At 40.8% G+C, this 26,493-nt stretch overlaps 1 protein-coding gene across 17 annotated transcripts in view; it reads right to left on the bottom strand.

Moving 5' to 3' along the window:
- The window catches only part of TUT4 (terminal uridylyl transferase 4), a 234,434-nt gene that overhangs the window by 118,435 nt on the left and 89,506 nt on the right, over positions 1-26,493 (bottom strand). For 16 of the 17 annotated variants that reach the window (XR_011390703.1, XM_070078493.1, XM_070078495.1 and 13 more), the window contains exons 2-3: positions 12,253-13,119; positions 2,237-2,400 (exon numbers count right to left, since the gene is read on the bottom strand). Coding sequence is in view for 16 of the 17 variants with exons in the window: in XM_070078493.1 (XP_069934594.1) it covers positions 2,237-2,400; positions 12,253-13,018 (930 nt within the window). In the remaining variant the exon portion in view is untranslated. The remainder of the gene's footprint in view (positions 1-2,236; positions 2,401-12,252; positions 13,120-26,493) is intronic. The other variant, XM_070078505.1, reaches the window with a different exon arrangement.

Genomic DNA, 26,493 nt, shown 5'->3' with positions numbered 1-26,493 from the left:
CATAAGAATATGAGGTGGGGAAATACTACATTTTTAAATAATGTCATCACAGGGTCGGCGCTGTGGCGCAGAGGGTTAAAGCCCTGGCCTGAAGCATTGGCATCCCATATGGGTGCCAGTTCTAGTCCCGGCTACTTCTCTTCCAATCCAGCTCTCTGTAATGGCCTGGGAAAGCAATAGAAGATGGCCTAAGTACTTGGGCCCCTGCACCCTCATGGGAGACTCAGAAGAAGCTCCTGGCTCTGGCTCCTGATCAGTGCAGCTCTGGCCATTGCAGCCATCTGGAGAGTGAAGCAGCAGATGGAAAACCTCTCTCTCTGTCTCTACCTTTTTATGTAATTCTGTCTTTCAAATAAATAAATCTTTAAAAAAATAAAAATAATGCCATCATTTAAGATTGTTTTAATAAAATGACTTAAAGGAAGTGAAATATTGAGCTTTATGGACTTTTTGTGGACATTCTAAGCAGAAAAAAAAGTGAATACTACGGCCTTGAAGCAGGAATTTAAATAACATGTTTAAGAAACTACAAAAGGCCGGTGCCGCGGCTCATTAGGCTAATCCTCCGCCTAGCGGCGCCAGCACACGGGGTTCTAGTCCCGGTCGGGGCGCCGGATTCTGTCCCGGTTGCCCCTCTTCCAGGCCAGCTCTCTGCTGTGGCCATGGAGTGCAGCGGAGGATGGCCCAAGTGCTTGGGCCCTGCACCCCATGGGAGACCAGGAGAAGCACCTGGCTCCTGCCTTCGCATCAGCGCGGTGCGCCGGCCTTGGCGGCCATTGGAGGGTGAACCAACGGCAATGGAAGACCTTTCTCTGTCTCTCTCACTGTCCACTCTACCTGTCAAAAAAATAAATAACTAAATAAAAGAAACTACAAAAATGCTAGTATAACTAGAACAGAGAAAATGAGGACCAGGATCACAAAGTCCCTTGTGAGACCTCTGGCTTTTATTCAAAAATTGAAGAAAAATCACTAAAGACTTTTGAGAAGTCTTTTAAGATCTAATCTGTATCTTTAAAAGGATCACTTGCCTCCTATATTAAAAAAAGCAGGAAAAGCCGACTTTAGTTATTGGCATACTGCAATAATCTAGAAAAGAAACAATATTGGCATGGTTCAAGGTGAGGGTGGTAGAGGTGGAAAAGGGCAATGGATTCAGGAATTGAAAATACAAAGACCTAAACAATGAGCACTGAGGTCACTAAGGGAGTCATGAAATCAATCATATGAATCTTTCAATTGTATGTTAGCAGACAAGAACATGTCTACATCCTTTGAGTAAGAGAAGTTTGGTCTAACACTGAATGAGCAATCAGAAGGCCTGAGAAGATATTATCTCAGGTGACTTTGTACATATCTCTATCGCTAGAGTCTGCTTCTTTCTCCTTATTTATAAAATAATAAATACTGTCCAGATGGAAGACCTTTCTGTCTCTCCCTCTCTGACTCTCAAATAAATAAATAAGTAAACAGATACATAAATCTTTTAAAAAAATTTAGTACTCAGGAACAAGATGTCAGTGGCTAAAATAGTTGCTACTACATAATGGTACTCAGTAAATACAGAGTCAAAGAAAGAAAAGAGGGAAAAAAGACTATGATAGTACTATTTTCTAATTTATTTCCATCAATTCAAATGGACTTTTAACTTCGAATGCAAAGAAACTGCTGTTTACACAAATCCATCACAGTGCCTCACATAGTACTTGGCAGATAACAAGCACTCACTATCTATTTAAAAGTGAGTAAATCCAAGGTCAGCAAACTTCTTCCATTAAGGGACAACATAATAACTTTATATATATTTTATGCTTTGGTAAATATACATATTTTATGTTTTGCAGACCATATATATTTTCTGTGGCAACTTTCAACTCAAGTTTGCCATGGTAGCACACAGCAGCCATGCCCAATATGTAAACAAATGGCCATGGTGCTTTATTCCAATAAAACTCCCTTTACAAAAAAAGGGGGGGGGGGGGCAGGAGACCTAAGTGGATTTACCACATTCAAACAACAAGGCTGTGTATAGGTGATAGTTTTCCAACCTTGGGTGAACAAATGAAGTCAGACTCACAAACATACATATCTAATGAGCAAAGGGAGGGAAGGAAAAAAGGAAAGAGAGAAAATGAACACTATCTCTCATGAATAAAAGAAAAAATAAAGAGCTATAGGGGAAAGAAAAGTATGAAACATACATTTCCATCCAAATAATTAAAACAACATAATATACTTTTTCAAGTCGAAAGATGTGATCTCTTTCTAAACGTTCTTCTGCTTGTTTCAAGCCTAGCCTCTGCTCGGGTGTCAATGTAGATTCATCTATCACAGTAGCATTTTCTAAATAGTCCATCTCTGAAGAATTTTCTTTATTAGATTCATCATTCTTCAGTTTACCTACAAAAGGAAACAATCACTTAGTTATCATCTTAAGATATGGTAGTTTTTTAACAAAAAACATTAAATTTATACATATACAAAAAATTTTCTTATATTTTCCTTGAGTTTTCAAGTAGGTACATGTATGTAAAATATAAAAATATGCATATCAAAATTTTCAAAAAATCTATATTACAGGTCAAATATTTGCCTTATTCTTTCAACCTACCCATCAAGAGACATATATAACCATATATAACTTAGTACTACCCTAAGTTAATATAATCATCTTGTAGAATCTGAAGTCAATTTGATAAAAAGCTATTTTGAGCCTCACTTAAAGATTAGTCAAGGAACTAAATTTACTAAAATCACTAGCAGATAAAGTAACATATGGGGCTGGAGTTGTAGCACAATGCATTAAGCAGCCACTTCCCATGTCGGAGTACTAGTTCAAGCGTGGGCTACTCTGCTTCTGATCCAGCTAATGTGCCTGAGAAAGCAGGAGATGATAGCCCAAGTACTTGGAACTCTGCCATTCACCTAGAAGACCAGGATTTTGTTCCTGGCTGGTAGCACCAGCATGGTCCAGCTCTGGTTGCTGTGGCCAATTAGGATGTGTATCAGCAGACAGAAGATATTTCTGTCTGTTTCCACTTCCCGGGCTGGCACTGTGGTGTAGGGAGCTAAAGCCTCCACTTGCAGTGCCAGTAACCCATATGAGCACCAGTTCGAGTCCTGGCTGCTCCACTTCCAATCCAGATCCTTGTTATGGCCTCGAAAAGCAGTAGAAGATGGCCCAAGTATTTGGCCCCTACACCCGCGTGGGAGACCTGGAAAAAGGTCCTGGCTCCTTGCTTCAGATCGGCTCAGCTCCAGCCACTGCAGCCATTTGGGGAATGAACCAGAAGACAGAAGAGTTTTCTCTCTCTCCCTCTCACAGTCTTATAACTCTACCTCTCAAATAAATAAATAAAAATGCTTAAAAAAATAAATAAAATAAAGAACACGTATAAGGATATTACAAATTTTTCACAGAAAAATGGAATTAAGATATTCTGATATAAAAATTTTTTTTAGATCCATGCATACAAGGGGTCTTCATAAACTTCATTGAAATATTATGAAGAAAGTATACATAGGTTTCCAAAGTTTTGGGAACAAAATAAATGAATTTTTGAATTCTAGTTTTTCATGAACTTTCTGAAGTGCCCTTGTATACACCAAAACACAAACCCACACCAGTCCTCTTTTTCTTTTGGGGGGGGGAGGTGGCCTCTTTTTCTTTGTTTTCATTAAGCTCATAGATACTCACCACAAGAAAACATTTTCTCCAGCTTCTTTAACTGGTAACTCTTTTTGCAATCTCTTAAAGGCACAGACTATGTGGGTTCATCTGCATTTCCAGCATCTAGTAATATGTAACTGGTATGCAATGGATTTCTACCATCAATGTGATTTTTTTTCAAAAACAAGATTGATTGATTTATTTCCTTGCTTGAAAGGCAAAATGACAGAGAGAGAAAGAGAGATCTTTCATCCACTCATTTATTCCCCAAATGCCTGCAACAGCTGGGGGTAGGCCAGGCTGATGCCAGGAACCTGTAATTCCATCCAGGTCTCCCTTGTGAGTGGCAAGAACTCCAAGAACTTGGGCCATCACTTGCTGCCAAACAAGCACATCAACAGAAACCCAGGCACTCAAACATTCCCAAGCAGGCATTCCCAAGCAGCAGACTGACCGACCCTCTGTGCCATGATACATGTCCACCATGTTTCTTAGAACTCAATTTGATATTCTCTGTATTCTCATCTCATTATCTATAACATAATGGGATTTGTATTCATTTGTCTAACTACTACAGTATACGATGGATTCCTTGATGCAAATAACTAGATCTTATTTAACCTTTACCTTCAGATTTTAATATAATACCCAGAGTAGAGCTAGCACTTTAGTAACTGTTGAATAAACAAAAATTTGAATACTAAAAGCATTTCTGCTATGGTTTGAATATCTGTTCCTTCAGAAGTTACCTAATTCTTATCTTGGGGACTCCACCCAAATGGCCTAATCCTATGTCATCACCTTGAACAACTTAATTGGATTGTTTCCATGTTCTTATTGCCCATAACCTTTCCTTATGGAGAAAGATCTGTATTCCTTTTCCTTCTTATCATATAGTCCTCAATGCTATCACATTGGAACCCCATACCCTTTGACCTCATTTAACCTTAATTACCTCCTAAAAGTCCTATTTTCAAATCCAGCCACATTTAAAGTTTGGCTCTTCAATAAATGAATGGGTGGAGGGTGACACAACACAGTCCACAGCAACAGCCTTCAAAAAAAAATTAAGTACTGATATATGCTGCAACATGGATAAACCTCGAAAACATGATGTAAAATGAAACCCAGACACAAAAGACTGCTTATTGTATGAGATTATTTCTATGAGATACCCAGTATAGACAAACACATAGAAAATAAAAGGACATTTTAGTGGTTATCAGCGGTTGAGACAAGTGGGAGATAGGGAATAATTCTTAATGAACACAGGGTTTCCTTTTGTGGTAATAAAAAGTTCTGGAGGCCAGCGCCATGCCTCACTAGGTTAATCCTCCACCTGCAGCACCGGCATCCCATATGGGAAACAGGTTGTAGTCCCAATTGCTCCTCTTCCAGTCCAGCTCTCTGCTGTGGCCCAGGAGGGCAGTGGAGGATGGCCCAAGTGCTTAGGCCCTGCACCCGCAAGGGAGACCAGGAAGAAGCACCTGGCTTCTGGCTTCGGATAGGCGCAGCATGCCGGCCGTGGCGGCTATTTGGGGGGTGAACCAACGGAAGGAAGACCTTTCTCTCTGTCTGTAACTCTACCTGTCAAATAAATAAATAAATAAATAAATGTTCTGGAATTAGGTAGCTGTGATGATTGTACAACACTGAAAATGTACTTAATGCCACTGAATTGTATACTTTAAAATAGTTACGAAAGGTGTCAACATTGTGGTTTATCGGGTTAAGACACTGCCTGGGTACCGGAATCCCATATGAGTGCCGTTTCCAGTCCGGGCTGCTCCACTTCTGATTCAGCTCCCTGCTAATGTACCTGGGAAAGCATCAAGGATGCCCCAAGCACTTGGGCCCCTGCACCCATGTAGGAGACTGGGAAGAAGTTCATGGATCCTGGCTTTGAACTGGCCCAGCCCTGGCTATGATATCCATTTGGAGAGTGAACCAGCAGATGGAAGACCTCTCTCTGTCTCTCCCTCTCTTTCTAATTCTTTCAAATACATTTTTAAAATTAAAAATAAATTTAAATCAATTTTAAAGATTATGATGGAGCAGAGTTGTGGCATAACAGATAAAGCTACCGCTTGCAATGCCAGCATACTACATAGGCGCTGGTTCCTGTCCCTGCTGCTCCACTTCCAGTCCAGCTCCCTGATAATGGCCTGGGAAAAGCAACAGAAAATGGCCCAGGTGCTTGGGCCCCTGCCACAGATGTGGGAAACTCAGAAGCTCCTGGCTCCTGACTTCTGCTTGGCATAGCCCTTGCTGTTGTGGCCAACTAGGGAGTGAACCAGTGGATGTAAGGCGTCTTTTCTGTCTCACCCTCTCTCTTCATAACTCGGATGTTCAAATAAATAAATCTTTTAAAAATATAAAATAGCTATGATAGTAAGTCATATATGTATCTGCTACAAAAAACGAAGTTAAACAGTTATCATGTGATACAATGATTACATTCCTAGTTATACAGACATAAAAACTGAAAACATACATCCACAAAAAAACTTTTACACAAATGTTCACAGAAGCATTATCTAGAACAGTCAAAACAGAAAAACCACAAATAACCTACCAAATGGTAAGTGGACAAACAAAAAACGTGATATATTCATACCACGGAGTATATGCCATAACATGGATGAATGTTGAGCACATCTTAAGCAAAAAAGGCCAGAAACAATAGCCTACATGTTATATGACTTCAGTTATAAATAACAGGCAAATCTATGAAGACAGAATGTAGTAACTGCCTGTGTAGGAGGGAGTAAAGTAAAACAGTCAGGAATTAGATACTAGTGATAACTGTAAACTTTGAGAAGATACCAAAAACCAATAAATTTTATCCTTAAGAGGTGAATTTATGGCACGTGAATCATAACCCAATAAAACTATTACACAAGAAGGTAAATAAAGGGGCCAGCACTGTGGCATAGTAGGTAAAGCCACCACCTGCAGTGCTGGCATCACATATAGGTGCAGGTTCAAGTCCTGGCTTCTCCAATTCCAATCCAGCTCTCTGCTACGGCCTGGGAAAGTAGTGAAAGATGGTCCAAGACCTTGGGCCCCCACATTTACATGGGAGACGCAGAAGAAGCTCCTGGCTTCTGGTTTCCAATCTTCTCAGGTCCAGCTGTTGCAGCCATTTGGGAACCAGCAGAGGGAAGATTTTCTCTCTCTCTCTCTCTCCCTTTCTCTGCCTCTGCCTCTCTGTAACACTAACTTTCAAGTCAATAAATAAATCTTTAAAAAAAAAAAAAAAGGAAGGTTGGATGGCGTCGTGGCTCACTTGGCTAATCCTCCACCAGAGGCACCGACACCCCGGGTTCTAGTCCTGGTTGGGGTGCCAGTTCTGTCCCGGGTGCTCCTCTTCCAGTCCAGCTCTCTGCTGTGGCCCAGGAAAGCAGTGGAGGATGGCCCAAGTGCTTGGGCCCTGCACCTGCATGGGAGACCAGGAGGAAGCACCTGGCTCCTGGCTTTGGATTGGTGCAGCGCACCAGACGTAGCAACCATTAGGGGGGTGAACCAACAAAAGGAGGACCTTTCTCTCTGTCTCTCTCTCTAACTCTGCCTGTCAAAAAAAAAAAAAAAAAGAGGAAGGTAAGTAAGATTTAAAATATGACAAATAGTGATAAGTACTGAGAAGAAAAATTAAGTTAAAGGAATAAGGAGTATCAGAAGTAGAGGTGAGGGTTATAAATTTCAGATAAGTAGCCTAGTGAATGAGGTTAAGAGAGGTAGCCACATGGATACCTGGGAGACCAGTGTTCAAGTAAGGAAAACGCAGATGCAAAGGCCTTCAGATGGGATTTGTGCCTTCACAGTTGTGGAAATCCAAGAAAAGCACGCAAGTGAACCAGAGAAAGAGAAAGGATGAGAAGTAGATGAATGAGGGCAGAGAAGGGGAGGTGTGTCACATAACATATGAGACCTTAATAAAAACTGCAAAAATGTTAGCTTTTACTCTGGTGTATGCAAAGCCACTAACACATTCTGAACACTAATAAGATGATGTGATCTATTTTAACAGGATCATTGTGGCTGCTATGTTGAAAACACAATGAAGGATGGTATCAGAGAAAGTAAAAAGATGAGTTAGCACTTGATGAATAGCATGATCATGATTGGCAGAATCAGCATCACTTGGGAGCTTGCTAGAAATCCAATTTCTCAGGTCCCACTGTAAACCTTCTGAATCAAAAATCTCTAAAAATGAGGCCCAAGAACATGCATTTTAATGATTCCCAGATAATTCATGTGAGTATTAAGGTTTAGGAGGCCCAGACCAAGAACATTTTTCTCAAATATTCACCTGGCTCATTCACCTCTTTCCTTCAAGAATTTGCTCTGTCACCTTCTTAGTGACAATTTAAAACACCACCACCAGCAACACTCTGATGTCTCCTTTTTATTTTCTTATAGGTTTAATAACCATCTAACTTATTATGTATTTTTCTTCTTCACTGTGTTTATTATCTCTTTCCTCCCACTAAACTACTAACCCCCAAACTGCAGCACTGTTTCATTCATTATTGTATTCCTAGTAACAAGATCAGTACCTGGCAAACAGCAGACGCAGACGCAGACACACACAAACACACACACACACACACACAAATTATTAATAAAATTTCTATAACCTATTAAATTCAGATGTTGATCTACTTGTAAAGATTTTATTCTTTTATTTTATCAAAGAATAATCTAATGAAAAATCATTTCTTAAAATGTCACTAACTGGAATTATTTATGAGTAAGACATCTTAAAAAATATTACATATGAACATGACTTCAAGCCAAACATTAACATATTGAAGAGTTGCTTTAAACATAACAAGCACTTATAAAAATAGCTATAATGGGGCCGGCACTATGGCATAGTGGCTAAAGCCACCACCTGCAGTGCTGGCATCCCATATGTGCGCCAGTTCGCTTCCCAGCTGCTTCACTTTTGATACAGCTCTCTGATGTGGCCTGGGAAAGCAGCAGAAAATGGCCCCAAGTCCTTGGGCCCCTGTACCCACGTGGGAGACCTGGAAGAAGCTCCTGGCTCCTGGCTTCGGATCAGCGCAGCTCTGGCCATTGTGGCCACCTAGGGAGTGAACCAGAGGACAGAAGACCTCTTTCTCTCTGCCTCTCTATAACTCTGTCTTTCAAATAAATAAATAAATCACCTCACTCTATAGTTTCCTTAAGCTAGTTCAACTTGTTCTCCATGTTAACAAATAACAAAACTGCATTTAATTGGCATAATAATGATATTGCTGTTGCACATTTCACTTAAACTTAACATGAGCAACAGCATCTCTTAAAAAAAAAAAAAAGAAAGAAACAGAGATGTATTTTAAAGGGGTAAGCAGATTATCCAAGATTACAAAATTGTAGAGATAAGATTTACAACCTATGCAATTTTACTCTATAGATGTTACTCCTTGACCATTTCACTGTCATCTCATTCACTATTACTTTTATAAAAAAAAAATCTTTAAATCATATTTTTCACCAATTCAAATAACCAGAGTCTTAATTTAGTGATCTTAAGCACCACTATTTCCCAAACTATCATTCCTGTACCATCATGTTTAGGGTTTTTTGTTTTCTTTTTTTTTTTTTTTTGCCATATCTATACATTACCAATACTATTACTTACTTGATACTGTTGCTAAACTGACCTTTTTTTATTTTTTGAAAGGCAGAGTGGACAGTGAGAGAGAGAGACAGAGAGAAAGGTCTTCCTTTGCCATTGGTTCACCCTCCAATGGCCGCCGCGGCCGGCGCACCGCGCTGATCCGATGGCAGGAGCCAGGTGCTTCTCCTGGTGTCCCATGGGGTGCAGGGCCCAAGCAATTGGGCCATCCTCCACTGCACTCCCTGGCCACAGCAGAGAGCTGGCCTGGAAGAGGGGCAACCGGGACAGAATCCGGCACCCCGACCGGGACTAGAACCCGGTGTGCCGGTGCCGCAAGGCGGAGGATTAGCCTAGTGAGCCGCGGCGCCGGCCGCTAAACTGACTTTTTAAACTTGCTGTTTTTTTGTTTTTTTGGTTTTTTTTTTTTTTTGGACAGGCAGAATGTCCATATGGAATGGAGGAATGGACACTGGTAGCTTTACCTGCTATGCCACAGTGCCGGCCTTGTCTTTTTACTTTTTATTTGTTGAATTCTTTATTTAGAAATGGAGCACTAAACTTTTGACTATAACGTAAACTAAAAATGTTCTCTCAAAAATAAAAAATAAATTTAAATTCTCCCAAAAAATAAATAAATCTGAACTTGTTCTAAGCATCACCTACATATAATTAATTATGAGGTTGATTTTTTTTTTTTTTTTTTGACAGGCAAAGTTAGACGGAGAGAGACAGAGAAAGGTCTTCCTTCCGTTGGTTCACCCCCCAAATGGCCGCTACGGCCAGCACGCTGCGCCGATCCAAAGCCAGGAGCCAGGTGCTTCCTCCTGGTCTCCCATGCAGGTACAGGGCCCAAGCACTTGGGTCATTCTCCACTGCTTTCCAGGGCCACAGCAGAGAATTGAACTGGAACAGCAACAACCGGGACAGAATCCTGCGCCCCAACCGGGACTAGAACTCCGGGTGCTGGTGCTGTAGGCAGAGGATTAGCCAAGTGAGCCATGGCACCAGCCAATATTTTTTCGTATATACATAAAGCAATGATATTAAAATTCAAAAGGTCTACCTATATACTATTATCTGAGTACCACCAGAAATTTTAAAAAGCTATTTCTAAGCTCTACCAGTGTTTCTCCAAATACAGAAAAAAATGATTCATATATAGCTTTGTTTTATTTCTACATCAAAGTAACGCTTCATTCTTCCAGCCAAGGAAACACCAGAAAAAAAAAAAAAGATTCCCACCTCCACCTCTAAAATTAATTTAAGCGAAACAGGATAAAGTTAATTAAAAGACACAGGCAATATTTCTAAATATTTAAATCAGGGCCAGCATTGTGGTATAAAGGGTTGGGTTACCAGCTGAAACACCAGAATCCCACATGGGCCCTGGTTTGTATCATGGCTGCTCCACTTCCAATCTAGCTCCTCACTAATGTGCCTGGGAAAGCAACAGAAAATGATCCAAGCCCCTGCATCCACATGGGAAACAGAGATGAAGCTCTTGGCTTCAGCCTTGCCCAGCCCTGGCCATGGTGGCCATTTGGGAAGTGAATCAGCAGATGGAAGAACTCTCTTTGTCTCTCCTTCTCTCTGTAACTGTCTTTCAAATAAATAAATCCCTTTTTTAACTTTTATTTAATAAATATAAATTTCCAAAGTACAGCTTTTGGATTACAGTGGCTTTTCCCCTCCATAATCTCCCTCCCATTTCCCGCTCCCTCTCCCATTTCAATCACATCAAGATTCATTTTCAATTATCTTTATATACAGAAGGTCAATTTAGTATATACTAAGTAAAGATTTCAACAGTTTGCACCCACACAGAAACACAAAGTATAAAGTACTGTTTGAGTACTAGTTATACTGTTAATTCATATAGTACAACACATTAAGGACAGAGATCCTACATGGGAATTAAGTGCACAGTGACTCCTGTTGTTGACTTAACAACTGACACTCTTGTTTATGGCATCAGTAATCACCCTACGCTCTTGTCATGAGCTGCCAAGGCTGTGGAAGCCTTTTGAGTTCCCGGACATCCATTTTATTTAGACAAGGTCATAGTCAAAGTGGAAGTTCACTCCTCCCTTCAGAGAAAGGTACCTCCTTCTTTGATGGCCCGTTCTTTCCACTGGGATCTCACTCACAAAGAACTTTCATTTAGGTCTTTTTTTTTTCTTGGCCAGAGTGTCGAGGCTTTCCATGCCTAAAATACTCTCATGGGCTCTTCAGCCAGATCCAAAAAAAGCAAATTCCCAGAACAAAATTACAAAATTTACTTTCACAGTTTCCAACTAAATTTTAATAATGTCCTAACAAAATCTCTGCTTCCAGTCTTGTTCCTGTTAAAGAATTTGCCAAAAGACTTTTTAACGAAAAACAAAAGCCTTACCTTGCTTAAACCACTTGAATGGCTTCTCAAAGCACTCAAGATAAAGTCTTAACTCTGTCATAGCTTACAAGGCCTTCCATTCTCTAGTTCTGTGTGCCCTGTCCTGTTAACACTCTCTCTCTCAACTTCTTGTTCAATCACACTGAATTTCCTCCAGTCTCACGTTTTCTCCACCCAAAGTCTAAATCTCATAATTAAATCATTTCAACTGTTTCTGGCATTGAAAATCACTTAACACATCAGACCAGAAGCCTCCTTGAGGTCTAGCACTGTTTTCAGTTTTTCGTTATAAACACATACTTGACATGTAATAGGAACTCAATATATACATGATGGTGAATGAATGAGCAATATATTACAAGACCATGTTAAAAGAGTATGTGTATTAACTAAAGGAGCCACTAAATTCACAGGTGCACAGCCTATTTACCTATTGTAATAAGGTGGGAAGGTATTTTCTAAGCTTTAAGAGCTAATTAAGTCACAGATAATCTGAAGACCATTAATATAGGAAAATCCCTCCAAAAAAGTGACTTGTGGAATAATCTAATCTGTACTTACTTAAATCATCTGATAAATCTTCAATTCCAGAAGCACTATCATCAGAATCACCAGTGTTATCTGCACATGTTTGCTGCTTCTGAGATTGTGGTGGGTTCTCCAGAGCAGATTGTTCTCCCACTACAGTTTCAATAATCACTTTGTCCACAGAAGTGAAGCGGCTTGAACTTTTTGTTCCAGTATGTTGTAATTCTGTCTGTCTGATGTTTTCTTTCAATAGTGAATTCGGCATTTTTTCTGCTTCTGCTGGTGAACTGGGCATCTTTTCTGATTTCATCTGTGGACTGGGTGCTTTTTCCACTTTGCTCTGTAAATTTAGCATCTTTTCTGCTACTGCCTGTGAACTGGGTGCTTTTTCTGCTCTAATTGGTGAATTAGGTGACTTTGGTAATTTTTCTGCTTTTGCCTGTAAACTAGGTGTCTGTGAAATAGCTGCCTTTTCAGCTCGTACTAGTAAATTAGGTGATTTTTTTGTTTTGCAATGACTTTGATCTTGAAGGATTAATCCCAAATCTTTAGGCCCTGGAATACTGCCAGCATTTACTTTACATGATTTAATTTCTGATTTTTCTACACAAATATCATTTTGTTTGTTCTTTTTACTACTATTCCTGTTTGGAGAGCCAGTCACAATTTCTTTTATGGATTTATCATTTTTAGCTTTCAAAGTTTGATTAGTTGTAACTTTAACTGCTTTGCCTTCATCACAAATCATATTCTTCTTTGGTTCATGATTTTCACTTTTAGAGGTCTTAGACTCTTCCATTATTTGAAAATCAACTTCTTTCCAATTGTGATATTATGCAATGGCAGATCTCCAGTAGTTTGGATTGCTTCAAATTCAGTTTAGGCAAGCAAACTGTTAGGCTTAAAAAAAAAAAAGGAAAAAAAAAAAAAAACCTTTGTTATTAGGAATACAAAAAAAACTTTTTTTTTAAATGGCAATATAGAAAAAAAATCCTTTCTCAAAACTGAATAGTAACAACAAAAGACAAAACTCCAAAAAACTACATTAGGAGTTAAAGAAAATAACAGCCAAACATTCATTCAATGTTTTTTGTTAATTAAAAAGTTGTCTTATATCACACAGTAAGAATTCCAACAAACAGGGAAATGAAACCCACAAATGATGTACAACAATTAACATAAAAGGAAATGGAATAAAGAAAACACAAGAATTGCAATTTATATATACCACAGGGAATCAGTTTATGGAATCCTAAATGGTAGGATTTTGTCCACATGACTCATACTCAACAGTACCTATTTATTCCTCTAACCTAAATTTTCAAACTCGACTCTCTAAACAAGAAGAAACAATTTCAATGAACTTTCTCCACCTCTGAAGTAATGAAAGAGCTTTAATGAATCCTTTTCATTTAATTTTAAGAATCCATAGGATCCCAGAGTTTTAAAAATGATAGTAATATTCTGTATGATACTATAATGGTAGATACATGTACCTAAAATACATTTATTGAAACCAACAAAATATACATCAAGAATGAACTCTAATCTATGGACTTTGGATGACAAAAATGACTCAATGTAGTTCACTGACTTATTAACAAATGCATAACTGGGGTGCCAGGTATTGATAGTGGGGGAAACTAAGCATGTAGGAGGTAGGGAATGGAGTATATGGGAACTCTACATTCTGCTCAACTTTGCTATGAACTAATAAAACTGCTCTAAATATATCTTTAGAAAAATGATAGTAACAAAAAACAGTAAAATCAATCTTATTTTGTTCTCACAACCAATCAAAACAATTATATTGAGAAACATTAAATCTACCAACGGAGTACAAACCATAAACAAATGAAATACTACATCTTGTTAAATTATTTCCACATTAAAAATATCATGTGGGGCAGGAACTGTGGCATAGCAGATAAAGCCGCCAACTGTGACACCAACATCCCATATGGATGTCAGTTGGATTCCCAGCTGCTCCACTTCCAATCCAGCTCCCTGCTGATGTGCCTGGAAAAGCAACAGAGGATGGCCCAAGTGCTTGGGCCCCTGAACCCACCTGGGAAACCAGGATGAAGCTCCTGCCTGCAGTCTTGCCTAGCCCTGGGCCGTTGTGGCCATTTGGGGAGTGAACCAGCTGATGGAAGACCTCTCTCTTTCTCTGCCTCTCTGTAACTCTTTCAAATAAATAAATAAATAAATCTTTTTTAAAAAGTCAGAGACAGTGGCTGGCACTGTGGTTTATTAGGTTAATGATCCACCTGCAATGCCAGCATCCCATTTGGCCACCAGTCTCAGCCGCTCTACTACCGATCCAGCTCCCTGCTGATGGCCTGGGAAAGCAATGGAAGATGGCCCAAGTACTTATGCCCCTGCACCCACGTGGGAGACCTGGCTCCTGGCTTTGGATCAGCCCAGTCTGGCCATTGTGGCCATTTCAGGAGTGAACCAGCAGGTGAAAGACCTCTCTGTCTCTTCCTCTGTCTGTAACTCTGCCTCTCAAATAAATAATCTTTAGAAAGAATTTGAGAGCGAGCGAGTGAGCTAGAGACAGAGCACACTCCCAGAGAGCCCATGCACTGGTTCACTCCCCAAATGCCTGAAATAATTGAATCCAGGTTTCCCTTGTGGGTGGCAGAGACCCAATCACTTGAGCAATCCATCACCTGCTGTTTCCCAAGGTGCACATTAGCAGGAAGCTACAATTGAAAACATAGCCAGGACCAGAAACCAGGTACTCCCATGTGAAATGCAAGCCTGCAACGCTGGCACTGAGTCCCAGCTGCTTCACTTTCTATTCAGTTTCCTGCTAATGGCCTGGGAAAAGCAGTAGAGGATGGGCCCAAGTGTTTAGGCCCCTGACACCCATGTCAGAGACCTAGGAGAAATTCCTTGCTCCAGCCTGGCCCAGCCCTGGCAGCCACCTACGGAGTGAACCAGCAGATGGAAAATCTCTCTTTCCCTCTCGGTATCTCTTTCAAATAAAATGAACAAATCTTTATTTTAAAAAAAGAAGAGAAAAGAAAGAAATCCGTGCCTCCCAAGTGGCATTTTAACATTAGGCTAAATGACTGCCTTTACCTGAAATGATTATTGTGAAAATAACGAGTAACAATAGTTACCAATCAAGGAACCTTTCCAGGAGACAGGCAGAAAAACCAAAAACATATACACAATAATGAAACAATTTCAGCTAAGTCTTCCAATCACTGAGACCCACCAACCACAAAGCAACTCTCAACAAATTTGAGAATAGATTTCTAAACTATAAAATAGTGACTGACCAGCCATGTTTAGTGTCTACTCTAACTGGGGAAAAAAAAAAAAAAAGGTCATGATTCTATGCAATTTTTTTTTGGGGGGGGTACAGGCAGAGTTAGACAGTGAGAGAGAGAGACAGAGAGAAAGGTCTTCCTTCCATTGGTTCACCCCCCAAATGGCCACTATGGCCGGTGCACTGCACGGATCCGAAGCCAGGAGCCAGGTGCTTCCTCCTGGTCTCCCATGCAGGTGCAGGGCCCAAGTACTTGGGCCATCCTCCACTGCTTTCCTGGACCACAGCAGAGAGCTGGACTGGAAGAGGAGCGACCGGGACAGAATCTGGTGCCCCAATTGAGAGTAGAACCCAGGGTGCCGGCGCCGTAGGCGGAGGATTAGCCTAGTGAGCCGCGGCACCAGCCCTCTATGTGAATCTTTAACAGAGTAATATTAATGTATTGGTTCTAATAATTTTAAAAATTATAGAAAACTACCAGGATTCTCTGAGGCTTCATAAAGAAAGTATTTATAGGCAATGTTTTCTGCAGGAAAAAATTTTGAATTCCTATACTCATGCATGATATGTGCCTTACAAACAAATTCTAACTGGTGGGGGTATTGTTTTTTAAAGATTTATTTATTTATTTATTTATTTGAGAGGTAGTGTTACAGAGAGAGAAGAGACAGAAATAAAGGTCTTCCATCCACTGGTTCACTCCCCAGATGACCACAACAGCCAGAGCTGAGCCAGACCAAAGTCAGGAGCCAGGAACTTCCTCCAGGTCCCCCATGCAGGTGCAGGCGCCCAAACACTTAGGCCATCTTCTACTGCTTTCCCAAGCTATAGCAGAGAGCTGGATTGGAAGAGGAGCAGCTGGGACTTGAACCAACAACCACTACGTAGTTTAATATGTGACAGTAACAGTGCCTTATTAAACATTTAAGAAGCTGGGGCCAATGCTGTGGCAAAGTGGGTAATGTCACCGCCTGTGGCATCACATCCCATATGGGCTCCCTGCTAATGTGCTTGGGAAAGCAGAGAAAGACGGCCCTGGTACTTGGGTCCCTGCACCCAGGTTGGGAGACCCAGAAGTTGCTCCTGGTTCCTGGCTTTGGATCTCTCTAGCTCTGCTTTTCAAACAAATAAATGAATCTTTAAAAAAAAAGTCGTAAAAACACTTAATAATTATATAATCTAGTGTATATAATAGGTTGTTTTAGCACTAAATACTATCAGTAATAAAATAAGCTTAAAATATTGATTAAATCAAAGACAGCGGCCCTCAAATTTTAGCATTCATTAGAATTACCTGGAGGACTCTACCCCCAGAGTTTCTATTTCAGTATGTCTGGGATGGTGATGCTGATGTGGCTGGACTAGAGGCCTCACTTAAAAAACTACTCTGAAAGAACTATTCAGCCTAGTATTTGGCCTAGTGATTAAGATGTCCTTTGGGGAAGCAGGAGCTAGCTAGGATTCAAGGAAAACAAGAAGAAAATTTTAAAAGCCATAAAAATTAAAATTGCTTGCTTTATTTGCGTAAAAGCACTAGCTTCGAAAGCAGCTAGCTCAAAGACCACCAGCCTCCTTGCAGGAGAGAGCACAAAGTCCAGGCCAAAGGGCCAAATCCAAGGAGAGAACTAAAGCCGTCTCCAGAAACATGAAGCATTGTGTCAGAGAACCTCTGGCAGGAGTTTCCCCAGCAACGCCTCTCCGCCCAGGACATCTGGAGAGTCTCCTTGGCAACAACTTCCACCTCCTTTCACTAAAAAATCTGTCTATAAATTAACAGTCCAAATCACCCTTGAGGCTCTGAGCTCTTTTTAGAGGCCTCTTCCTACAGTCTTATGTAGTGAACTTTTACTTTATCACCACTGAGGCCCTGGTAGGAGCCTCTGAGCTGAGAGCCTTTCTTAGACTCTAAGTGAAGTTCTTTCCAAAGGCCTGCTCCTGCTAGCCCTGTGGAGTTACTTTGCTTGTCTTATCTTTGCTGCCTATACCTGCTGTCTGTGTAAGCCTCATTCAATTTATTGGCTAAGGTGTGAGGAACTCATCCAGCACACCCACAACACTGGAACGCCATTATCCCATACTGGCCATTGTGGATTCAACTCCCAGCTCCGCTTCTGATTCCAGCTTCCTGCTAGTGTGCACCCTTGGAGTTTGCTCCCTGCCACTCAAGACCTGCACTGAATTCCCAGCTCCTGATTTCTAGCTGTATCAGCCCCAGCTGTAGCAGGCATTCAAGGAATGCTTCAGCCAATGGGAGCTCTTCCTTTCTGTCTAATGTCAATGCCTGTCTGCCTCTCTGTCTCTCATTCTCTTTCTCCCTCGACCCCAACCCACCCCCAAGACGTGACAAAAAAAAAAAAAAACTAAAAGTTCTATAGTCCTAAAAGTAGAAGTTAAGGGAAACCATGTTCTTCTGTACAATCTTACACACAGTGAAGAATCTGATTCATGTCAGTCTCCCAACTATATGGTAAACTTCATGAGGGAAGAAACCCTTTCTGATTTTATTTACCATTGCATCTTCAGTTCCTACCACAGTATCTTATATAAAGTAGCCACTCGAGGTCCGCACTGTGGCGTAAAACATTAAGCCTCCACCTGCGGTACCTGCATCCCTTATGGGTGCTGGTTAAAGTCCCAGCTGCACCACTTCCGATCCAGCTCCCTGATAATGCACTTAGGAAAGCCGTAGAAGATGGTCCAAGTACTTGGGACTCTGAGCCCATGTGGGAGAACCGGATGAAGATCCTGGCTCCTGGCTTCGGCCTGGCCCAACCCCAGCTACGGCAGTCATTTGAGGAGTGAACCAGAAGATGAAAGATCTCTTTTTCTCTCTTTCTGTATCTCTGCCTTTCAAATAAAAAAAGTAAATCTTAAAAAAAAAAGGGGGGGGGGGGGCGGGGCGGGGGGGGGGGGCAAGGTGCTGTGGTATAGTATGTAAAGCTGCCACCTGCAGCGCCAGCATCCCATATGGTTGTCAGGTCAGGTCTCAGCTGCTCCACTTCTTATCCAGCACCCTGGCTAATGAGCCTGGGAAAGCACTAGAAGACGGCCCAAGTGCTTGGGCCCTTGCACCTAAGTGGGAGCCCTGGAAGAAGGTCCTGGTTCCTGGCTTTGGATCAACTCAGCTCCAGCCACTGCAGCCATTTAGGGAGTCGGACAAGTATGATCAACAAAACTCAGGCCTCTGAATAGCTGCATGGAATAAAGTACTCATCAAGATCTGGAGACCACTTACCTATCCGGCAAATATTTTAAGAGAAAGGAGTAAAATTCTCTGCATTTTAAGCCACTGTATTACTAATCTAGTCTTTTAAGTATACAGATGCTGAACTACAACCATTATTTCCTTTGTGGTATACTTTCCAATTTCACCTGAAATTAATCACTGTCTCATTTTTAGATTTATTTTTATTTATTTTAAAGAGTTACAGAGAGAGGTAGAGACAGAGAGGAGAAAGGCCTTCCATCCACAGGATCACTCCCCAGATGGCTGCAACGGCTGGAGCTGCGCCAATCCAAAGCCAGGAGCTTCTTCCAGTCTCCCATGTGGGTGCAGGGGCCCAAAGACTTGGGCCATCTTCTACTGCCATCCCAGGCCATAGCAGAGAGCTGTATTGGAAGAGGAGCAGCCGGGACTAGAACCAGCACCCAAATGGAATGTTGGTGCTTCAGGCCAAGGCTTTAAGCCGCTGCGCCACAGCACCAGCCCCCATTGTCTCATTTTTATTAAACTTTTTTAGACACCCACCAACAATTTGTTGACAAAATAAATATTATCTCAATATGTTCAAACACATCAAGTAATCTTTTTCTGTTGCTATTCTGTTCTTGTAGATCCCTTATTGGAAGCTCTCTGGTCATTACTAGATTTCCAACGCAGTTGTCACCCTAAGACTTTCTTTTACAAGTTCCTGCAACCACTTCCATTTCCTTCTCTCATGCTGACTCTTCAGTTTTCCTTTTCTATATGTACTCCTTGTTTTTTCCATGATATATTCCCTGACTCCTGGTTTCAGCCTGGCCTAGCCTAGCCCCAGAAGCCTCTTGGGGAATGAACCAGCAGGTAGAAGATCTCTCTGTCTCTTTCTCTGTGTAACTGACTTTCAAATAAATAAATAAATCTTTTATAAAAAGGAAAGAAATGTGAAAGATATTGAGGAATTAGTTATGACCCACTTCTGGTCTTTCATTCTAATGTAGACAAATATCTGTTATTACAATATTCCTGACCTCTCTCCTCATTAATTCCTTTCTTAAGGAATTATTTCATCAGTGAGTTTGGAAAAATGGGAAAAACTCTGCCTCTTCCTCCCCCACCCCCTTTGTTTCAATCCTGCTGTGCATATGGAAGAAAATCAATCTGCTCCTTCATATGGTAAGTCGCACCTGCAGTTCAGCTCTGATTCTGGCATTTAGTATTAGTAAACAACATGAAACTATAAACTTCAATCTCCAAATTAAATCTTATTTTAAAAAAAAGTTATATTCTAGTCTCCATATGCTTCCTTTGTCCAACCCAATTTGTTTAGAATTTAGCAAAGGAAAGGGACAATTTTTATTGATCCCACTAAAAATCCAATAAGTAAGTTTTATAAGACTTTGTACATCTGAAATATCTTCATTCTATCTTCACACTTTGTTTAAAAAGGTATAAAACTCTAGGCTGAAAGTCATTTGCTTAAAATCGTATGGTTCGGGCCGGCGCTGTGGCACAGTGGGTTAAAGTCCTGGCCTGAAGCGCCGGCATCCCATATGGGTGCCAGTTCTAGTCCCGGCTGCTCCACTTCCGATACAGCTCTCTGCTATGGCCTGGGAAAGCAGTAAAAGATGGTCCAAGTCCTTGGACACCTGCACCCACATGGGAGACCCGGAAAAAGCTCCTGTATCCTGGCTTTGGATCGGCACAGCTCCAGCTGCTACAGCCATCTGGGTAGTGAACCAGTGGATGGAAGACCTATCTCTCTGTCTCTAACCTCTCTCTGTAACTCTGTCCTTCAAATAAATAAAATAAATCTTTAAAAAAATTGTATTGTTTCTTTTCCATTATTTCTAATTTCTGTAACTATATCATTCTCATTCTCCATCTTTTTTTCTCCCACTATAGAACCTTATATTCTCTTTGTCCCAGTGTTCTGAGATTTCCAGGTTCTAAGTTTTGCTGTAGATATTTCCTCAACCATTTTGCTGAGGATTCAGTTAGTTCTTTTACTCTATAATGCACAATCTTTTAATTCTTTAAAAAAAAAAAAAAAAAAAAGATCGGAAGAGGAGCAGCCAGGACTAGAACCGGTGCCCATTTGGGATGCCGGTGCTTCAGGCCAGGGCTTTAACCCACTGTACCACAGTGCCGGCCCCACAATCTTTTAACTCTTGACATCTTATTGTAATTTTCTTCCTTTCATCTTATGCTCTTTTACTTTTCTATATAACTGTGAAAAATAATTTATTTATTGGACTAGTAATTAGACTTTAGGCCTCCTAAACTGATTCTCCAATTTTGCATTTTCCCCCCATTTTTTCACCTCTCTTTTTGTTCTCCTTCCTGGGTAATTTCTATAATTTGACCTTCCTACATTTATATCATACTTTTACTTGTAAGAACTCTTTTATTATTTCTTTTTACTCTGATCTTCTCTCATGGCTATAATCATTTATTTCTAAGAATACTAATATAATTTTCCTGAAACTTTATCCTATTCTCTTAACTTTTTGTTACCTACATCCCTTCTTTTTTTATTTGCTTCTCTCCCAAGCACAATATATGTGTAATAGGAATCATGGCAGGAAACAAAAAAGGGTACAGGAAAAATATCTAAACAACAAAGACCAAATTTTCCAAATCTGAAGATATAAATACACACATCCGAAAAGCTCAATGAAATTTAGGAAGTTAAGAAGAAAAACTCAAGGAAATTCACTGAAACATAATATAGTCAAACTATCAAAACTCAAAAAACAAAAGGAGCATTTTAAAGGAACACTAGCTTAACTCATCAAGCACACAGATTAACAGCTTCCTTCTCATAAGAAATAATGCAGGCTATAGGCAGTGAGATAACATATTTAAAGTTCTCAAAGAAAAAAAACACTGTCATTAAGAATTCTCTAACCAGCCGGCGCCGCGGCTCACTAGGCTAATCCTCCGCCTTGCGGCGCCGGCACACCGGGTTCTAGTCCCGGTCGGGGCGCTGGATTCTGTCCAGGTTGCCCCTCTTCCAGTCCAGCTCTCTGCTGTGGCCCGGGAATGCAGTGGAGGATGGCCCAAGTGCTTGGGCCCTGCACCCCATGGGAGACCAGGATAAGTACCTGGCTCCTGCCTTCGGATCAGCGCGGTGCGCCGGCCGCGGCGGCCATTGGAGGGTGAACCAACGGCAAAGGAAGACCTTTCTCTCTGTCTCTCTCACTGTCCACTCTGCCTGTCAAAAAAAAAAAAAAAAAAGAATTCTCTAACCATAAAAACTCTCTTAAAATAATGAAGGGGTGAATGATCTTCACAGCAGGAAAGGTCCCACTTGAGATGCCCACATTCCATACTGGAGTGCCTGAGTTTAAGTCTTGACTCCAATTCAGGTATCAGCTTCCTGCTAACACTGCACACCCAGGGGGAAGCAATAGGCAATGGCTCAAGTACTTGAGTCCTTGCCACCCATATCGGAGATTCAGACCGAGTTCCAGATTCACAGCTTCAGCATGGCCCAGCTCTGTTGGCTTTTATGAGCATATCGGGAGTGAACCAACAGATGAACAATTTCTGTGAGTCTTTCAAATAAATGGAAATAGTTTTTCAGAGTTCCTGGTTCAAGAACCAGCTATTATTTATTTTATTTTATTTATTTATTTGAAAAGCAAAATTACAGAGAGAGAGAATCTTCCATCTGCTGGATCACTTTCCAAATAGCCACAATGGCAGAAGCCAAGAGCCAGGAGCCATGATCTTCTTCTGCGTCTCCCATGTGGGTGCACGAACCCAAGGACTTGTGCCATCATTCCGCTGCTTTCCCAGGCACATTAGCAAGAAGCTGGATCAGAAATGGAGTAGCTGGGACTAGAACCCATATGGGATGCCAGCTCTGCAGGCAACAGTTTAACCCACTGCATTACAGCTCCAGACAGAATTTTCTTTTTTAAAGAATGAGGTAGGGGGGCAGGCGTTTGGTACAGTAAAGACACTACTTGGGACACCACTGTTCCAAATATAAGTCCACGAGTTCAAGTACTGGCTCTATTCCCAATTCTAGCCTCCTGCTAATGCACACCTTGGGATGTACTGGTTAACAGCTGAGGCAGTTTAGGTACATGACACCCACATAAGAGACCTGGAATGAGTTCTGAGCTGCCCCCACCCATGTTCCCTCCCTCTCTCCTATGCTTTCTGTGCGTACATATGTGTCTATCTTTCAAAAAACCTTCTTAGTTAAAAAAATTAAAATTATATTTCCAGATAAACAAAAATGGAGAAGGCTCATTACCAGTAGAGCAGCCCTGCAAGAAATACCAAAAGGAGTTTTAGATTGAAATGAAAGGATACTAGACAGCAACTAAAATCCACAGAAGAAATAAAGAACACTAGACAAGACAACTACGTAATTATAAAAGCAGTATTATCTGTAGTTTTGGTTTGTAACTCTTAGGTTTATTCCTTTTCCATGATTTAAAACACAAATGCATAAAAATTATAAATCTATGTTAATAGAAACAGCATGTAAAAAATGTACAATCATAAACCACATAATGGCATTTCAGTCAACAACAGACCACATATACAACAGTAGTCCCATAAGATTATACCGCCTAGTGATGTCATAACCATCTTAGTTTGTCTACGTATACTCTATGTTTGCAGAATGATTTAATTGCCTAATGATGTACTCCTCAGAATGTACTCCCATCATTATGCAATGCATGGCAGTAATCTCTGGCAATAAAAATGTAAATAGAGAAGAACAAAGATACGCTGGAAAAGAATATGTACTACTGAAACTATGTTGGCATTACTCAAACAAGGTTGTTATAAATTTAAGATGTTAACTGCATTGTTATCCCCAAGTGAATCATGTTTAAAAAAAAAAAAAAAACCTTCAAACAAAAGAACAAAATAGAAGACAATGGTACTCAATTTTTAAAAATCAACTAGATACATACATAAAAAGGCAGTGGTGAAAGAACTGTAGAGCAAAAATTTTTTGCACATAAGACATACAGAGAGGAGAACAGTAAATAGCAGAGTAAATCTATCACAGAAGTTACTTTAATTGTAAATTAACTCTCTCTCCAACTCAAGGCAGAGGCTGACAAACTGGATTAAAAAACACATTACCCACTTATGACCTACCTATAAAAGATCCACTTTAGACAGAAAGAAGCAAAGCAGTTGAGGCAAGCATTGTGGCACAGCAGGTTAAGCTCTTGCTTCAAACACTGCCATCCTGTATCGGTGAGCAGGTGGGAGTTCCAGCTTCTCTGCTCTTAATCCAGCTCCCTGCTAATGTTCCTGAGAAACCAGTGGATGTTGGCCCAAGTATCTGGGGCCCTGCCATCCATGTGGAGACCAGCATGGAGTCTTGGCTTCTGGCTTCAACCTGGCCCAGCACCAGGTGATGCCGGCCATCTGAGGAGTAAACCAGCATATGGAAAATATCTCCTCTTTCTCTTTTGCTTTCTTTCTCTCTTTCAAACAAATAGGTGCTTTAAAATATTAACAGAAATAAATTTTGAGAAGTTTTTTAGTGCCCCAGAATTACATACATAATAATGAGCTGGGAACGCACATAAATTTGCTCAGTGAACTGAGTTTATGTTTCTCTTCAGATTTATTTATTTGAAAGGTAGCGTTAAAGTAAGTGAGAGAGAGAGGGAGAGAAACAGAAAGAGATCCAGCCACTGGTTTACTCCTCAAATGGCCGCAATGGCCAGAGCTGGGCGGATCTGAAGCCAGGAGCCAGGAGTTTCATCCAGGTCTCCCACGAGGGTAGAGGGGCCTAAGTACTTGGGCCATCTTCTACTGCTTTCCCAGGTGCATTAGCAGGGAGTTGGATTGGAAGTGAAGCAGCGGGCACTCGAACTGGCATCCATATGGAATGACGGTGCTGCAGATGGCAGCTTTACCCACTATGCCACAGTGCTGGCCCCTGAACTGAGTTTATATTTTAGCAAGAAGTAAGATTCACAGGCAGAACAGTGGCACAATTTCTATTTTAGACTAACTTCTGCATAACAAAAAGACAGAGCAGAAATGGAAAGGAGATGAGACAGAAAAACAATAGTAATCAGCAATAATAATAATAAGCACTAGAAGGTTACTTGGAGTCCTATCAAAAGCAATTTCAGTAGGGTAGGAAGTGGGAGAGGCTGTAGTAAACAGTTTAATGAGTTTCTTTCCTGAAGAATGTTATTATGCTTATTAATAAGTACTGTAAATCTCTCAGAGAAAGACAGAACTGGAAAATTTTCCCAACTAACTTGACTAAATTATCCTCTTTCACCAGCACCACCTATCAGCATTTCAAAGAACTGCAAGGAACACATGTTTTCTTAACACTGTTCCATCAGATAGAAGGCCAGCACTGAGTGAGAAAACCAGAGGGCAGCAGAGGTCTTAAGACAGGGTGGTAAAACATTAGCAGAAGTGAACAGGAAAAGAAACTCATTAGAACACTGCCAAGCAATGTTAAGAACCTAACTAAACATATAAAACATGAACCCACTAGTTTGTACAACTGGAAGGTATTAAATCCATTCTAAGTATAAAGCGTTTACAGAATTAATATATTTTTTATTTCTTTAAAGATTTATTTATATATTTGAAAGAATCAGAGGGAGAGACAGAGAGATCTTTCATAATCTGGTTCACTCCCCAAATGACCACAATGGCAGGGACTAGGACAGGGTAAAGCCAGGAGCCAGGATCTTTTTCCAAGTCTCCCACCTGAGTAGCAGGGGCCTTAGCACTTGGGCCAACATCTGCTGCTTTCCCAGGCCTTTAACAGGGAGCTGGATCAGAAATAGAGTTGCCAAGATACAAACCAGCATCAGAGGTGGAGGTTTAACCCACTATGCCACAGTGCTGGCCCCAAGAATTAATATTTTCAACAAGGCAAGAAGCACAACAATAATTCTGTTGGTGGGGCAAAGGCAGAAAATCAGAAAACTACACAAATGTGAAAGATTTATCTAGGAGCTTTTGGTCAGAAGTAAAATTGAGGGGATAGCCCAAGTGTTTGGGACTCTGTGCCCAAGTGGGAGACCTTCTGAAGAAGCTCCTGGCTTTAGCTTGGCCCAGCCCCAACCACTGTGGCCATTTGGACAGTGAACCAGCAGATGGAAGATGGCTCTGTGTGTGTGTGTGTGTGTGTGTGTGTGTGTAACTCTGCACCAAATAATAAAAAAGGAAAAGATCAGTAGAACTGTTTCAATCATATGAGTAGAAACATCAAAGAAAACAGAGGTGAATATCACTGTCATACAGAAGAAAGTAAGAAAAAATAAGATGTTCAGGTGATTTTCAATGTTAGGCTTCCAACTGTCCAATATGAAGTCAAGAATTACACCAAAACATCAGTGAATAAAATGCAGCAACCTAAAGGTTTCCAGATTGAAATGATAAGTCAGGTAAGAAGCATAGCCAGTAGGGCAAGAGGAAGAATTTTACAGAAGTCTTACAAGAGGAAGAATTTTACAGAAGGGTCAAGCAGTGTACAAAACAGTATGAATCTTGTTTCCTAGCTTCAAGGAAGCAGATACAAGAGAAATAAGTTACAGGCCATAGAAGATTTAGAATAATGATTCTTCATACATCTGAGAAATAGAGCACACTTCCAGGAGAAATAAGGAGGAATACAAGAATGTGAGATGGGGAGGACAGGAAAGAAGAGAGTACCTGTAAGGATCTCTCTTTTTTTAAAAGATTTACTCAGGGGCCGGTGCTCTGGTGTAGTGGATAAAGCTGCCACCTGTGACACCAGTATCCCATTTGGGTGATGGTTCGAGTCCCA

The sequence above is a fragment of the Oryctolagus cuniculus genome, chromosome 7 (genome assembly GCF_964237555.1).
Source record: "Oryctolagus cuniculus chromosome 7, mOryCun1.1, whole genome shotgun sequence".
NCBI lineage: Eukaryota > Metazoa > Chordata > Mammalia > Lagomorpha > Leporidae > Oryctolagus > Oryctolagus cuniculus.
This window is presented reverse-complemented; position numbering and strand designations above follow the sequence as displayed.